The sequence below is a fragment of the Rhinopithecus bieti genome, unplaced genomic scaffold (assembly GCF_001698545.2).
Source record: "Rhinopithecus bieti isolate Rb0 unplaced genomic scaffold, ASM169854v2 scaffold_31823, whole genome shotgun sequence".
NCBI lineage: Eukaryota > Metazoa > Chordata > Mammalia > Primates > Cercopithecidae > Rhinopithecus > Rhinopithecus bieti.
Genome location: NW_016814121.1, coordinates 1,191,996 through 1,209,362, shown reverse-complemented (window position 1 = coordinate 1,209,362; position 17,367 = coordinate 1,191,996). Strand labels below are relative to the sequence as shown.

The window sequence follows — 17,367 nt, the reverse complement described above, 5'->3', positions numbered from 1 at the left end:
AATAAATAAATAAATAAATAAATAAATAAAAAATAAAGATTGGATCCCTTTCCTTGTGGGGCTCACAGGCTCATGAGGGAAAACAGACATTAAACTGATCATTATGCAATGAATGACTTAAATACAGTACTTTGTAATTTTATTTGAGATGTAATTCACATTCCCTACAATTCACTCATTTAAAATGTAGAATTCAATGGCTTTTAATATATTCACAGAGTTGTGACATCATCACCACAATCGATTTTAAAACATTTTCATCACTCCCCAAAGAACACCCCTTAGCCATCACAGCTACAATCATTCCATCCCTTCCCCCGACCTGTCACCAGCCCTGGCAACCATGAAGCTACTTTCTGTCTCTGGATTCGCCTGTTCTAGACATTTCATGTAGATGGAATCATGCAGGATGCGGCAGCGCTCTGTGTCTGGCTTCTCAGCGTGATCTTGTCAACTCCATCCACATTACCACGGGTACTACCCTGTCATTTTGTAAGTGCCGTGAAGGTAGGCTGAGGCTGCTGTGGTGCCACCATATAATAAGGAGGCTTGTCTAGGACTGATACCAATCTGGAAAGGCTTCCCAGAGGAAGTGGTTTTTAATATCAGGCATTTATTGTGCACCTGCTGTGTGTCAACAGGAAAAAGAAGGTAATAGGAGCCATGGCTCTGGCTGGATAGGAGTGTGTAATCCAGGCAGGGGGGTCTGCATGTGCATTCATGGAAACTGAGAAGGTGGTAAGTTCTAAGCCCCAAATGAACAGGATAGTAAGGGTCACTGGCATTCAGACCAGGGTGAGCCATGGTGAATCCAGGGGTCCCAAGAGCTTCTGGCAGAGACAGGGCTTGAAGAATAAGGACCAGTAAGGGTGGGCCTTGAGGAAAGAGCAATGGAGGTGGCTGGGATGCCTGCAGTCCTTCAGACAAGGGGAGAGTGGGTTCGTCTGTCTCAACGGGGGCCATAGGGGAGTCTGGGAGGCAAAGCCGCAGTGCTGGGTGGGATTGGAGGGTGCAGGACCTGGACTGCCAGCTGAGGGAGGGGTTTATTCCAGAGGCAGCGATGAGCCACGCTGGGTGGTCCTTGACCATCTCTCTACCTCTCAGCACCCAACCTGTGGGAGCTGGAGAGATGGGGATATAGACAAGATGGCAGGAGACAGCAAGGCCAGAGCCTACCAGATCCTCTGGACAGTCTTTCGTGTGGCCAGAGTGGAGAGATCCCAGGAAATGTAACACCCTGTGACTTTGAGTCCACAGCCTGTGGCCTGTGGGCAGTGGGAGAAGCAGCTGAGCCCACCCTTCTCAGTAATGGCCCTGGGGCCTGCTGGCACCAGGGAGCCAGAAGAAGCTGGGGCTGTGGGCATTTCTTTGGCTTGTGGATCTGAGCATGAGCTGGGGCAGCCAGCCTGGGTTCCAGTGCTGGCTCTGCCACTTCCTACTGCTTGACCTGAGGCAACCTGTTGGATCTCTCTGTGCCTCAGCTTCCCCTTGAGAAACAGGGATGGTAATGAGACCTGCCTCACTGGGTGGCTGTGCAGACAGCATGAGGGAAGGCCAAGGAACCCCAAACATCATGCCTGGGATGCAGTCAGAACCCAGCAAGTGCCCATCGATGCAGCAGGTGCGATGGGGTTTGCAGCACTGTGCAGGACAGAGCCTCTGACCTCGAGGAGCTGTTGTGCTAAAGGGAGACCGCGTGGCAGGATGATCAAGAGCGCCAGCCAAGAGGACGGGCATGCCTCCACGCGATGCCCTGCCCAGCCCTTGGGGGCCGGGGATATCGACCCTGCCTCTCTAGGCCTCAGTTTCTATAGCTATAAATGGGTGGTGGGTGGGGGGCATCTAATGTGGTTGATGACAGGGCAATTTCATTTGTACAAACCACCTCTGAGAGGCCGAGGAGTTCCCTAGAGTCGCAGGGAGTAAGGACAGCCGGCCAGGTGCAGATGGGTGGCAGTGGCCCTGTCACTGTGTCTTCCCCAGGTGAGGATTCAAGGAAGTGACTTCCTCAGTGATGATGGTTTGAGCGGTCCCTGGTGTGAGGAGGGTGGGAATGAAGGTAGGAAAGAGGTCTCCTTCCCTCGACAGGGCCTCCAGATGAGGCCTCCTGAACTGGGTCCTTCATTTCCAGCTTGAGCCAGCCAGGTCTAGGCTCCACCCCAAACACAGCTGCCGAGCTCGGGGACTGTGCCTCCCCACTCTGACAATACAGATGTGCTGAGAGGCCTCCCATCTCCGATGTCCTCATTTGCCTTCAGCACAGACATGCGGACCCGTTTCTGCTGTGTGACCCTGTGCCAGCCGCAGCCGGCGCTCCTCCCAGGGAGGGCTCTGCCACCCACTCCTGTGCCACCCTGAAGGCCGCGGCAGGGCCTGGGGCAAGGCAGGCCTCTGGTGCCTCCCTGCTGCCGGATTACAATACGATTGGTCTGAGACTCCACTCCTCACCTCTGCTCTCTGTCCTTCCCCCGACAGGTTGAACTTGGCAAGCCCCGGGAAAGAAGCTACAGTCTGCCTGGCATTAATTTTAATTATGGACTCTACATCCGAGGGCTTGATGGAGGAGTCCCTGAAGGTGAGCGAGCAGCTTTGGAGCATGAGGGCAGAGGAGTGGGCGGGAGGCTCACCCCTCTTCACAGAGCCCTTGACCTAGCTCGCTGCTTGGCAGCTGGTTGGGTGCTGGAGAAAGACCCAGGGACCGCCAGCCTGGGCAACTGAGTGGTAAAACCCAGGAAGTGGCCCAGACGGGGAGGGCCGAGCAGGGCCCTGGTGTGCGGTGTCAGGGAACTAGCATGGGCACCCGCCCCCTGGCAGGGACTGTGTGTGCTGTGCTGCTCAGGTTACAAGTACAGAATGAGCCTGGGACCAACCCTCTGCCTGCCCAGAGGAAGTCAAGGGCCAGGCCAGCCCAGCTCCAGGGAAGATACTTGACTTCGGTTCGCTCTGGGATCTCTGGGAGCCCCGATCCCACCCTTTTGGGCCATCCTGCTTTCTGGGGGCCAGGCAGGGTTGTCACCCAGCAGGCTCAGGTAGATGGGAAGGCCGAGGACCCGCGTGCCCCTGTTTCTTCTTGATCAGCTGCCTCAGGGTGCTTACTCCCAGGCTGACCACTGCCCCGTGGGTCTCTCCCTGCCTTCAGCCATCGGAAGCTGGAACGTGTTTAAGCAGCAGCCCACCTGCCCCCACGAGCTGACCCGGAATTATATCGCGATGAACCGTGGGGCGGTGAAAGCTGGCCTGGTGACTGCCCGGGAGAACTTGCTCTACCGTCAGCTCAACGACATCCGCATCAGTGACCAGGATGACCGGCGCCTGAAGAAGGAGCCGCCCCCTCTCCCTCCAAACATGACATTTGGGATCCGGGCACGGTGAGGTGGCTGGCAGGCAGGGCTTCATCCCTTGAGGGGTGGGGGTACCAGCTGAATCAGGGACAAGGTCGGAGGCTGACAGGGAAGTGGAGCATCCTCCCAGCCCCACTCTCCTCTCTCCGATGACTGTCTCTTGTGTGACTTCTGTAGCCACACCCTGAATCCTGCTGAGCTGGGTCCTGGCCTTACAGCAGGTACCCTGTAGGGCTGTGCACAGGTCACCCACTTTCCCTTGATTAACAAACAGTGATTGAGACCTGTCCCTGGGCCAGGCCCAGTGACTCATCTCTGTAATCTTAGCACTTTGGGAGCCCCATGTGGGAGGATCGCTTGAGTCCAGGAATTCGAGACCAGGCTGGGCAACGTGGCAAAACCCCGTCTCTACAAAAAAATTTTAAAAATTAGCTGGGCATTGTGGCATGTGCTTATAGTATCAGTTACTTGAGGGCTGAGGTGGGAGGATTGCTTGAGCCCAGGAGGTCGAGGCTGCAGTGACCCGTGATTGTACCACTGCACTCCAGCCTGGGCAACAGAGTGAGACCCTGTCTCAAAAAAAAAAAAAAAAGAAAAAAAAAAGCCTGTCTCTGTCTTCATGGGGTAAGAGAGGGGAGAGCCTGCCAAGTTACCCAAGCACAGCACCACCCCAAGGAAGCCACGAGAGAGGCTCTGGAGCCTGGGCTCAAACCTGGACTCTGGCCATGACTGGCCGTGGGATCCTTGCCCCAGCTTCCACATCTGTAGAATGGAGATAAGAGCAGCACCTGTTTCACCGTATGCTGAGGTTTCAGTGACGTAATGCATACAAAAACCTGAGCACGGGGCCTGGCCTACAGAAGGCGCTCAATAAATGTTAGCTAGTGTTCATGTTAAGATATGATGTAATGTGAGTTGTAGATCCAAGAGCTATGAAATTTTTTAAATTTTTTATTGAGGTAGTAAAATGCACAAATCATGGAGTGTTCAGCTTAATGCAATTTTACAAATGGACACACTCAAGTAACTACCACTAAGATAAAGATATAGAATAAATCTGGCACCCCAGAAAGCTCCAGCACACCCCTGAGAAACAGCAGTTCTATTCTATTCTTCCATCCCCTGAGAAATGACTGTCCGGTGGCCCCACTGTCACCACAGGTTAGATGACCGGCATGCACATCCCAATGAGGCCACATCCTCACCATTGTCAACAAGGGCACGACTGGCTTGGCGCTTAGATCAGCTCCCTAGTGCTAATGAGGGCCCACAGGCCACACACAAGTAAATGGAGGGAGGTGGGGGGACACCAGCAGAAGAGCCATGCGTCCCATCCAGTCAACGCCCCATCTTCTTCTGACTGTCCTACAGAAACCAGCTAACTGCTCTCTCTTCTTCCAGAATTGGCCCTTCCTAAGCCACCTTCCATATAACTCCAGAGTTATCTTGCTAACACACAGATGAAATGAGCCAGACATGACCCATGTCCCAATCCTGGCACACATGACATTCTACAAAAGCAGAACGTAGTTGCATTTAATCAAAACTGACTCATGGCTCACGTGACTGGAAAGTGCAGGGATGACTTCAGGCATAGCAGGATCTAGACAGTCAGGCAACGTCATCAGCAACAGGTCTCTCTGTTTCTTGGCTGTGCTTCCTGATTTTGGCTCCATTCTCTGAGAAGCTTCTTCTCACCTGCAAATGGCCAGCAGCAGTTCTATTCTGTTTTTCTCTTAACAGCCCAGTGAAAAGGGCGTTGGTGCTACCTTGAGTTCAAGACTCTTTGGGCCAGCTTGGGGTTACATGACTATCTTTTTTTTTTTTTTTTTCAGACAGTATCTCTGTCTGTCCCCCAGGCTGGAGTGCAGTGGCACAGTCTCGGCTCACTGCAACCTCTGTCTCCCTCCCAGGTTCCAGCGATTCTGCTGCCTCAGCCTCCCGAGTAGCTGGGACTACAGGCGCGCACCACCACGCCTGGCTAATTTTTGTATTTATAGTAGAGACGGGGTTTCACCATGTTGGCCAGGCTGGTCTTGAACTCCTGATCTCAGGTGATCCACCCGTCTTGGCCTCCCAAAGTGCTGGGATGACGGGTGTGACCCACGGTGCCCGGTTACATGACTATCTTCTACTCAACCGCTGTGGCCAGGGCTGAGATGCCAGGCCTGGGTCATGGGTCTGCCTCCGAGCTAATGGCTGAGGCCGGGGGAATTGGAAGCCTGGCTGGCCCGGTCTGCCAGGGGAATCGGAAGCCTGGCTGACCTGGTCTGATGAGGCACCCTTCCCTGGAGTCAGGGGTGAAATCAGTCCCTGCAATCCACATGGGCTGATGGTGGAAAAGATGTACAGACCAGGGTTCTGTTCCAGGAGGGGAATGCACACCAGGCAGGCAGCAGGACTTCCCCGCCCTTTCCACATCACGGCACAAGCTGGTCATTAGTACACAAATGACCAATATTTGTGCATTGCACTGAACAAATAAATAGAAACGGCTGCTCCCAGACAGTAGTGGGCTTCTTGCTATCTGGAGCCCTGTTCAGTGGCCTGTGACTGACAAAGCCAACGTCTTAGCCCATCTGTGTGGCAGCATCCAGGCCGGGCCTCATTTAAGGCCATTGACATTCCATCCTTAGCCTGTCTTTCCAGTCTCCCCTCTTGCCTCTCCTGGACTAGGTGCCTTCCTCTGACTGTGCCATCATATATATATATATATATATATTTTTGGGGGGGTGGTAGTTCCTTCTTTATTTTTTATTTTTTCAAATTTTTTATTGTGGTAAAATATACATAAGATTTATCATCTGGGCCGGGCGCGGTGGCTCAAGCCTGTAATCCCAGCACTTTGGGAGGCCGAGACAGGCGGATCACGAGGTCAGGAGATCGAGACCATCCTGGCTAACACGGTGAAACCCCGTCTCTACTAAAAAAAAATACAAAAAACTAGCTGGGTGAGGTGGCGGCGTCTGTAGTCCCAGCTACTCGGGAGGCTGAGGCAGGAGAATGGCGTAAACCCGGGAGGCGGAGCTTGCAGTGGGCTGAGATCTGGCCACTGCACTCCAGCCTGGGCGACAGAGCCAGAGTCCGTCTCAAAAAAAAAAAAAAGATTTATCATCTGAACCATTTTAAAGTATACAATTCAGTGGGAATGATTACATTCACGTTGTTGTGTGACCATCACCACCATCCATCTCAAGAACTTTTTCATCATTGCAAACCGAAACTCTTTCCCTATTAAACACCACCTCCCAGCCCCCGGCACCCACCATTCTACTTTCTGTTCCTATGAATTTGACTACTCTAGAGATCTCATATGAATGGAATCATGCAATGTGTGGCTTTTTGTGTCTGGCTTATTTCGTTTATCGTAATATCCCCATGGTTCATCCATGTTATAGCGTGCATCCGAATTTCATTCCTTTTCAAGGCTGAGTCATGTTCCCTGTGGGTATAGACTGCGTTTTGTTGACTCATTCATCCACTGATGGACATTTAAGTTGTCTCTACCTTTTGGCTATTGTGAATAATGCTGTCGTGGACGTGGATGTACACGTGTCTGTTCCAGTCTTGCTTTCAGTTCTTTTGGGGGTAGACCCTGTAGTGGGATTGCGGGATCAGGTGGTAATTGTATTTTAAGTTTCTGGGGACCCGCCACACCGCTGTCCACAGCATGTACTGTGTATGCCTTTGTATGCTTTTCCCAGCATCCTACTCATGGGAAAGAACCCTGAGGGATGAGCGGGTGGGAAAACCTACGCATTCTTCAAAGTTCAGCTCAGCATCGCCTCTTTGGTAAGTTTTCCCACCTCTCATGGCCTCAGGCATGTCTGTCCCCAGAAATGCATTTCTATGCACCAGCCCTGAAACCAGAAAGGTGACACTAGAGACACACTGGAAAGTCACTTTGGGGCTGGATTAATGAACTCCTGTACATCATCCTCCCTATACTTTTGAAATCGTCCCCCAAGTGGGTCCCCCAAGGCATCTCCTGTGACTTTTGCTGCTGACCCGACTTCTCTTCTCAGCTCTCAACACATGTGCCCTCCCTTGCCCTGTTCTTGCAGGCTGCCTGGGGCAGAGAGGAGCCCCTGTTCCTGGTCCGTGCTGTGCAATAGATTACTAGATCAGTCCATGCTGGTGACCAAGTGCCTCAAAGACAGCGTGGTGGCAGGAGAGGGGCCCTGGGATGGGAGTTGGCCTGGGATGCTAATTCCAGGTTTGTCACCAACTCTCCACGTCACATTCCTCGCAGGGCTTCTGTTTCCCCATCTGTAGACAGGGGGCTGCACTAGTAACACATATACTCATCACAGCACTCTGTGATTCTCAGGCTGTGTTGTGCCTCCTCAGCTTGGCTCTAAACCTTCATGCCAAATTATTTTCATGGTCATAAAAACCCTGTGCCAGAGGTGGACAGGATTACTATCCAACTGAGGCAGGCAGAGGTTAATTGACCTCCCCAAGTTCACACAACCTCTTCATGGCAGGGCTTGGCCTGGATTCTCAACCTTTAGTATGTTTATATTTAAAAATAGAGCCGCGTGCAGTGGCTCACGCTTGTAATCCCAGCACTTTGGGAGGCTGAGGCGGGTGGATCATCTGAGGTCAGGAGTTCGAGACCAGCCTGGCGAATATGGTGAAACCTCGTCTCTACTAAAAATACAAAAAAGAGTCTGGCGTGGTGGCGTCCATCTGTAATCCCAGTTACACAGGAAGCTGAGGCATGAGAATTGCTTGAACCTGGGAGGTGGAGGTGGCAGCGAACCAAGATCACACCACTGCACTGCAGCCTGGGTGACAGAGTGAGACTCCATCTCAAAAAAAAAGAAAAAGAAAAATAGAAAAGATTGGAACACAAAGGATACTAGTGATCACCTGGTTCAAAGCCCTTATTTAAAACAGGAGAAAATAGAAAGAAGTTCAGAGAGGTGAAGAGAGCTTCCCAAGGTTGCACAGCAATTTGTTAACTGAGCCAGGTCTGGAGTCCAGTTGTCAGGCTCCCCATCCAGTGCTCCTCACTCTGTGTCCTACTTCCTTGGAACCGACGTGCAACCAGAACACCCACAGCTTCTCATCCTGGGGCCGGGGTTTTCCACAGCATCACTGAAGTCAGCTGGGCTCAGAAAGGACAAGCACTATCATCCAGCTTTCAATACAGAATCTTAAATTGCTATAAAACTGAGTGACCACAATTCCAGGGAAAGGACGTGATGAAGTGCTGGCTATATCTTCTGTGATGGTAAATGGGCTTTGCATATGCAAATTGAATGGATTTTAAAATGGTATTTAATGACAATTTTCGTAGCAGGCATTAACATTAATTGCACAAAAATGAAAATGCTGCATTAGGTTGCTGTTAGCAGCAAATATCGTGGCCATAAAGCTTTATCTTTATCAACAGCAGCCCTTTCTGATGTGACGGGCAGCTCCGCAAATTGCAGGCAAAAGGGCTTTTATGGAGCAGAAATATCCCCCAAAGCAGGCCCAAATCAGCATCAATTTCGCTTTATTTCTTCGTAAATGGAGGTTAAATGGCTGCTGGAAAAGCTTTTACTGAGATGCCCAACCTGCGTGGAAAGCCTCCACCTTGCAGCATAAATGCAGAGGAACGATGACAAAATCATTGCCCCGCTCCCTAATGGGGCTATTACTTTAAAGTTATGGGGCCAAGGCCCATTTTCTAATGATCACCTTTTACAAGCCTCAACCGTATTTATTTCTTTACTTTAAAAGCATGTTAAAACACCAAATCTGATTACACCCGACAGAGGAGGGGTTGGGGCAGTTTGGTCCCATAAATAAATAAAACAAAACAACAACAAAATGAGTGTTATTTACTCACAATTACAGATGTGTTAAAAAAAATAAAGTCCCACCTCAGACTGAATCCACTAAAGCTCCCTCTAAGCTAGGATGCTAATGAGCAGAGGGGTGGTGACTGCCACCCTGTGAGCTACGATTCTGACCACAGCCAGCCCCCAGCCCCCACCCATGTCTAGATTTGCAATGGGCAAATGAATTGTGGTGAGGGGTGCACCCCCTCTTCTCCACATGTCTCTGAATCTGTGCGTTCAGCCTCAATACAAGATGGGATGCAACGCCGAATTTAGATTATTCAATTACTTCCTTCCCAGTTATCCTATTTGGTTCCCAACCCACACTGATTTGTTGTGGGTTGTCACTAAATCAGAAGGGTGCATTTCAATCTGAAAGCCTCTGTGACTCGCAGGAAGTGGAGACCTGAGGAGTTACCTGGAAAATAGGGGTCGTGTAGACATGGGGCAGACTGGGGCTGTGGCCCAATCAACCCCAGAGGAGTCTGGCTGGTGCAGTGATGAAAGAAAACAAAAAAAGGTTGAGTTGCCACATTTTTTAAAAGTAGGGAGATTTCATATAAATACCTGGATTTTCTACTTCCCTTGAAAAAACAGAAGCCTGGGCAAGTGGAACTGCGCTCTGCCTGGCTTCAGGGGCTGGGGCTGAGGGGCAGCGTCCCTTTGGACAGAATCCATGGACCGTTTATCCCAGTCCTCACCCAGACTGGCTTCTCTCATTTTTGTTACCTGCCTAGTCCAGGTAGGCACTGAGTTTGGAACCACTGGTGTAGACGGATGGTCTCGATCCCTCTGCTAACTGCGGCTTCTTTTTGTCCTCTGATGACAGTATGAGCCACCAGTAACAAAAGCTGCTTTGCATTGATCTTAAACATGGAGGCATTTTGCACACATAATTGTTAACCCTTACATCCTTCCTATGAGACAGGTATCATTCTGCACACTTCACAGGCCAGGAAAGGGAGGGCAAGGGCCCTCCCCGAGTCCTTACAGTACAGAGCCTAGATTTCTACCCAGTCTGGCGGCTGGCTTTGAAGACCACACCTCTAGGATCAGGCAGCTGGAAAGAGCCCCGGTATTCTCTCACTGCTGTTTCACTGTCAAATCCCAGAATTCAAGTCAGGGAAGAATTTTAAATTCTCATTACCAGCGTGTAGGGCCCTAACACAGATCTCAAAGCACGCTGTGACCCGAGGTCCAGAAACGGATATGTCTGGAGGCCAGAAATGTAACTATTAAAGACACGCTTAATTATTGATGCATTTTAATAAGTGTTTGCAAATGTTCACATGCCCTCGGCACATCTTAATTGTTACTGCTCCTAATTGGCCCAGCATTGTCGATTATGATGAGTCAGGGATGGCGGGGAGGGGAGGAGCAGGGAGGGCCTGGCAGCAGCTGGTGCTCCTGGTGGACTCTGGGCACCCTGGGCTCTGCCACTGCTCTGCTTGGGAGCCTGTGCCACACTCAAGACACAGATGCTAGCAGAAACATCCATCACTCAGTCAACCAGCAAACAGCCCCTTGCGCATCAGTGTCTGACATGGGCCAGATGGAAGGTGGGAAGACCCCACTTTGCACTAACAATGGCACCTATGTGTTATTATTACTACCACAGGTCAGACACTGTGCCGAGGTCCTCAGGAGCATCCTCGTTAACTAACTCTGAATAGCTCAGTGAGTACGAAGTTAGCTTAAGTGAGTACAAGGTTGCAATGCTTCTATCCCCACTTTACAGAAGAAGAGACAGAGGATCTGAGAGGTGAAGTCATTTGGCTGCTCTGCAGTGCGAGGAGGGTTAGTGTAGCCCAAATGCCTATGACAGTGACCAAGGATCTGATCTGCCCCCCTAACAAACACAGGGGTGGAGGTGACACGGGCAGAGACTCTGCTTATGTTTTTCCAGCACTAGAAGCGGAATGAGACAGGATTCTGTGTAACGCCATCCTGTCTGGATTTTTCTTAAAGCTTTAGAACTTAATCTGAACAGATCCAAAGAGCCCACTGAGCTTCCCCTTTCTGGGTCACTTCCTTCCCTTTTACATTCAGCGGCAACCACTTCCTGATAAACTCAAACTTCTTGTCAGGGCATCCAGAACCTTCGCCACGCTGGATGCTCCAGGCCTACTTTTCTCACCCCAGGATCTCTGGTGCCGACCACAGTACCTTTGCGGAGGAGGCCCTCGTGGAGTTGCTGAATGAATGCATGAACAAATGGCCACATTGGGGTCCAAATATAAAGCCAGTTGCCACGTGCAACCTCAGTAGCATCCTTAGATCAGCACTAATTAGCCTGGTCTACACCCCCAGTCATGGTGCTGAAAGCCTTCAGACCATGGAAACGTAAGAAACATCAGATAAGCGGGAGATGCTGCTGGCCCAGCCTTCTGTCTGCAGCCGCTGCTGGTCCTGCTATCAGATGCATCATCAGCCTGACGCTGACAAATGTGAAGGATGCAGGAAATTTTACAGGCTGTTAAAAAAATGTTTGCTGCCTGACAGGTTTTTTGAATCTTTCTGCCAGGCTGATTTATTTTACAAATTTACAATGGGCCCATCAATCACTCTGGGTTATTTTGTTTCTCCTGGATCCGATGGCCAAAAAAATCCAAGCCACCCACCCAAACTCCTATAAAATAATAATAAGCCCCTTCCCCAGCAGCCATCCCAGAGATCCGAGGCAGTTTCTGAAGGGCGAGACCGCGGCTGCGTTTATTGGTGTCTTGAAACCCGGTTGAATGAAACCTGGTCTGACCACAAGGGGGAGCATGTGGATCTCGCAAAGACTCCCGGGCTTCGGAGAGGGCCTGAAATGTACATTGCCCCCCAGCAAAGCCAAGTTTTTCCTGTCCCCGGCATAATCTGCTCCCTGGCACTGACTGCGATTGTCGTGAATACTCCTCTGCTGTATGTCAGGTCCCAGAGTGCAGGGAGAATGTCGGTTTCATCCATCATTGCATTGTCAGCATCCAACACAATGCCTAGCACATAGTGAGCACTCAAATATGGTCTGGAGCCCTTTAAGACTTTGAGACAGTTATCGGAAGCAAAGAGACAGTCCATCTGAGACCTAGAGAGGGGACGGTATAGCCAGAGATGACACTTAATAGACTCCACTGTGATCCCCCCTCCCCAACCCCCCCCCCCAACTGATGTTATGAGTCTGCAGTGCCCTGAGGCTGCCTCAAAGAATGAATGTGTTCCTCGGCCATGTTAATAGAGGTAGCAAGTTCAGAAGAAAGGAGGTGACCTCCTTGCTCTTTTCTGCAGCTCAGGCCATACCGGTAGTATCAAGCTCAAGAATGCAGGACAGAGGCCAGGCATGGTGGCTCAAGCCTGTAATCCCAGCACTTTGGGAGGCCGAGACGGACGGATCACAAGGTCAGGAGATCAAGACCATCCTGGCTAACATGGTGAAACCCCATCTCTACTAAAAAAATACAAAAAACTAGCCAGGCGAGGTGGCGGGTGCCTGTAGTCCCAGCTACTCCGGAGGCTGAGGCAGGAGAATGGCGTAAACCCAGGAGGCGGAGCTTGCAGTGAGCTGAGATCCAGCCACTGCACTCCAGCCTGGGCAACAGAGCGAGACTCCGTCTCAAAAAAAAAAAAAAAAAAAGAATGCAGGACATCATACATTCAAGGGAAGGTTCATAAACAGAAAATCGTCTAGAAGGGAGCCATCAGGATGATAGGAAGGGGGAGGATATCCACCGTGTACAAAGAACAAGAGTAGGCCGGGCGCGGTGGCTCAAGCCTGTAATCCCAGCACTTTGGGAGGCCGAGATGGGCGGATCACGAGGTCAGGAGATCGAGACCATCCTGGCTAACACGGTGAAACCCCGTCTCTACTAAAAAAATACAAAAAACTAACCAGGCGAGGTGGCGGGCGCCTGTAGTCCCAGCTACTCGGGAGGCTGAGGCAGGAGAACGGCGTAAACCCGGGAGGCAGAGGCGGAGCTTGCAGTGAGCTGAGATCTGGCCACTGCACTCCAGCCCGGGCGACAGAGCGAGACTCCGTCTCAAAAAAAAAAAAAAAAAAGAACAAGAGAAGAGATGCGGTCCTCCTAGCTGGATGTGAAAAGATGCGGCAGAGACACAGCAGCTGTCCATAACTCTCTGAAGCCCTGGGATTAGGACAGTGGAGGGGTTTTGCTCTCAGAGGCTTCAGAGAACAAAATGAGGACCAGAGTGTGTGTTGGAAGGGGGCAGTCTTCATAGCTGACACTTTCTGGGCCCCCACAGAGTGACTGCTGCGTGCAACACTGAGCCCTGTACCTCATCTCATTAAATACAACTCTACCAAGTAGAGACTATCAGCCCTATTCTACAGATGGGGAAACTGAGGCTCAGAGCGAGTCATTTGCCCAAAGTCTCCTGGCTAGTTGGAGGCAGCACCAGGATTTGAGCCGAGTCTCCTTCCAGGGCGGCTGTTCATATCCACAGGCCGCATGCTTCCAGGAGGCAGAGCAAGGCCCTGGGCGAGGAAGTCATTTCTCATCCTGAGCTCCGTCCACAATGGTGCCAGTGGCCTGGTGCGGAGGCAAGTCCTCAGCAGTGAGATGTTGGCTACGAACAGCAGTTACAGCAATCAACGGCCAATGCTGATGAGCACCTACTGGGGCCTGGCTTTCCACAGAGCAACTGGATGAGTCCTCATTGCAGCCCTGTGTGGTGGGCGTCCATCACCTCTATTTATCCACAAGAAAAGGAAGGCATGGTGAGGTTCTATCCCTCAGCAAGAGGTCGTAGGTGGTGAGTGGAGTTGTGGGGGCTCCGTCCAGGCAGCTTACACCAGGACCCTGGCCCTTAGCGGCCTGAACAGGTTCTTTTGTGAGGTGGAGGCATTGGCTGGCTGCCCAGCCCGGGCTACCTCTGCCGGGGCTTTGGGAGCCCCCTGAACTGAGTCTGACAGGGGTCCGCTCCTCCTCAAGGCCTGCCTGCTTCTGTGGGCCTGGATCTCCAAGGAGTTTTGTTAAAAGGTGCCCAGGCTGAGGGCCAGGTTTGCTTGGTGGCTCACACCTGTAATCCCAGCACTTTGGGAGGTCAAGGCAAGTGGATCACTTGAGGTCAGGAGTTTGAGACCAGCCTGGGCAGCATGATGAAACCTCATCTATACTAAAAATACAAAAATTAGCCAGACATGGTGATGGGTGCCTGTAATCCCAGCTACAGGGAGGCTGAGGCACGAGAATCACTTGAACCCGGGAGGTGGAGGTTGCAGTGAGTCAAGATTGTACCACTACACCCCAGCCTGGGCAACAGAGCAAAACTTTGTCTCAAAAAAAAAAAAAAAAAAAAGGTAGGGGACAGGAAGGGAGCCATAACTGGGAGAGGTAGCAGCCTGGGGCCCCCATCTTTTCCCGCTTCTACTTCCAGGAAGCCCAGCCTCCCTGGGGCCCCAGCCTGGCTGCTTCTGATCCACCCTTTCTCCCTCCCCAAACTCCGGCTGCTCCTTCCTCCTTCATGGGGGCTTTGTCGCCAGAGCCAGGACACAGACATTTTTCATGCTTTGCCTTGTTTCCCTTTCGGCTCTCCTGTGACCTGGACAGAGATTTATTCGCGGCCTGACACTCGTGGCATCCCAAGCAGTGAGGGCTCAGGGAGGCGCTGATGGGCCCATAATGGATGGGGCCGCCACTCCCCCGGGGCCTGGCCAGGCCCGAACCCCATCCATCAGGAGCAGCTCGGTGCCAAGGTCACCACTAACGAGGCTGGCCCGGCTGGTCCCCCTCGGGGCCTCCCAGGTTGCATCACACATGCTCCATTCTGCCTTTGATTTTTCCAGAGCTGGGCCTCGCCTGTGTCGGGGGAGGGGCAGAGTGAAAGCCCTGGTGGGAGCCGACGTTGGAGTCCAGGGTCGGGAGTCCGGCTCGGTGCCTGGCCCGGCCGTGGGCCTCTTATCGCCTCTACAGCCTCCAGCTCACGACACAATCAGAGGGGTTGCTGGGGTGAGGTTGGTTTAGCTCATTCTGGGACACAGGGCACGGAGGAGATGGTGCTGCTGTGAACCAGCCGGCACCCCCCTGACACTGCATGAAGAACCAGGCGTCAAGCCCAACACATCAGCCCACATCCCACTGTGGCAAGGGACCCCGTAAGCAAAAATAGTCACAGAATGAGCGCGTCATGCAGAGGAGCGGTGAGCCCAGCCAGGACGAGCTGCAGGCAGGCCCTGATCAATCCCGTCGGAGGCCGATCATCTCGTCGTGCGGAGGAGCAGTGAGCTCACAGGACGGAGCTGCAGGTTGGGTCCCATCAGTCCTGTTGGAGGCCAGATTCGTTTTGGAGCCTTGCATTCGTTTTGATGAACAATAGTGCCAGCTTCCAGGGCCAGACACCATGCTGGGTGCTTCATACACATCAACTCAAGACATCCCCAGATGGGCCCTAAGGTAGCAACTGACTCTCTTATCCCCAATTTACAGACAAGGAAACCAAGGCCCAGAGACACTTGTACACAATCACGTGGTCGCAAAGGGGTCACGCTGGGATCTGATCTCAGAACCCACATTCGTTACCTCCGGCCTATGCTGAGAGTTCATTTAGGGCTCACCTGTGCTAGGCATTGTGGTGCTGGCTGTTTGGGATATAGAGAAAATAAAAAACACAAAACAAACCAATATGCAACCAACAGGTATAACAGCAAGGCAGTGCCCGCTGTTTCTAGTGGGCAGAGGATCCAGGAGAGAGGGCACAAGGGTACCTTTGGGTCTGCTGAGACTTCACTGTGACTCCCCCAAGCTAAACCTCCTTCAGTCCCCTGAACTCCCTCCCTCCCCACGTTTCTCTGGACTCACATATGCTTTTCCCCTCTGCCAGGGACACTCGTCCCCCACCTCGCCTGGGTGAGGCCTCACCATCCTTCAGACACTCCTGTGTCCCTTGCCTAGACAGGCCACCCTGTGTGGCCACTGCCTGCAGACCTGACCATCTCCCCTAGCAGACTCAGTGGGGCGGGTCTGGTGTTGCTTATTCCTCCTTCCCCAGTGCCTAGCACGCGCCTGCCTGGAATGTTGTAGGTGCTCGGTAATCGCTTGTTGACTGGCTGAGTGAGAGGGAACAGATTGCTCAAGTGCAGTGCGTCCTGGATATTGGGAACAGGCGATATTCTGGTGCCAAGAGCGCATGAGACAGCCAACTCTTTCCTGGGCCCATCTCCTGCAGGGCACTGAGCTTCGGCTACAGGAGCTGTTGAAAATCATCGTTTGTTAATTTCCTGGGGTTTCTGAAACAAATTACCACATACTTGATGGCTTAAAATAACAAAAATGAAACGTCCGGGTGCGGTGGCTCACACCTGTAATTCCAGCATTTTGGGAGGCTGAGGCGGGCAGATCACCTGAGGTCAGGAGTTCAACACCAGCCTGACCAACATGGTGAAACCCCGTCTCTACCAAAAATACAAAAATTAGCTGGGTGTGGTGGCACATGCCTGTAATCCTAGCTTCTTGGGAGGCTGAGGCAGGAGAATCACTTGAACCTGGGAGTCAGAGGTTGCAGTGAGCCGAGATCGCGCCACTGCACTCCAGCCTGGGCCACAAAAGCAAAACTCCATCAAAAAAAAGAAAGAAAGAAAGAAAGAAAAAAGAAAGAAAAGAAAGAAAGAAAGAAAGAAAGAAAGAAAGAAAAAAGAAAGAAAGAAAAGAAAAGAAAGAAAAAAGAAAGAAAAGAAAAGAAAAGAAAGAAAGAAGGAAGGAAGGAAGAAAAGAAAGAAAGAAAGAAAGAAAAGACAAGAAAAGAAAGAAAGAAAGAAGGAAGGAAGGAAGGAAGGAAAGAAAGAAAGGGAAAAGAAAGAAAGAAAAGTAAGAAAAATGGATCCTTTCCTAGTTCTGGAAGCTGGAAGTCTGAAATCAAGGTGTTGGCAGGGCCACCCTCCCTCTGCAGGCTCTAGGGAAGGGTCTCCCGCCTTCTCCGGCTCCTGGTGGCCCTGGGTGTTCCTGGGTATCCCTTCAGCCACTGCTGCCTCACACTGCCCATGGCTGTCTCTCCTGCATCTCTGTCTTCTCTTCTGTCTCTTACAAAGATACTTATCATTGGATCTAGGGCTCAGCCAAATATCCCCAGATGATCTTATCTCAAGATCTTTAACATCGTTACATCTGCAGAGACCTCTTTTCCAAATAAGGTCAAATTTACAGGCTGGAGGGGGGTTAGGATATGGACACATCTTTTTTTTTTTTTTTTTTTTTTTT

The 17,367-nt window shown here is 51.5% G+C and overlaps 1 protein-coding gene across 2 annotated transcripts in view; it reads left to right on the top strand.

Annotated features, from left to right (window-relative positions):
• Positions 1-17,367, top strand: part of CFAP77 (cilia and flagella associated protein 77) — a 168,602-nt gene that overhangs the window by 89,740 nt on the left and 61,495 nt on the right. For both annotated transcript variants that reach the window (XM_017849895.1, XM_017849896.1), the window contains exons 2-3: positions 2,476-2,575; positions 3,140-3,368. In XM_017849895.1, coding sequence (XP_017705384.1) covers positions 2,476-2,575; positions 3,140-3,368 — 329 coding nt within the window. The remainder of the gene's footprint in view (positions 1-2,475; positions 2,576-3,139; positions 3,369-17,367) is intronic.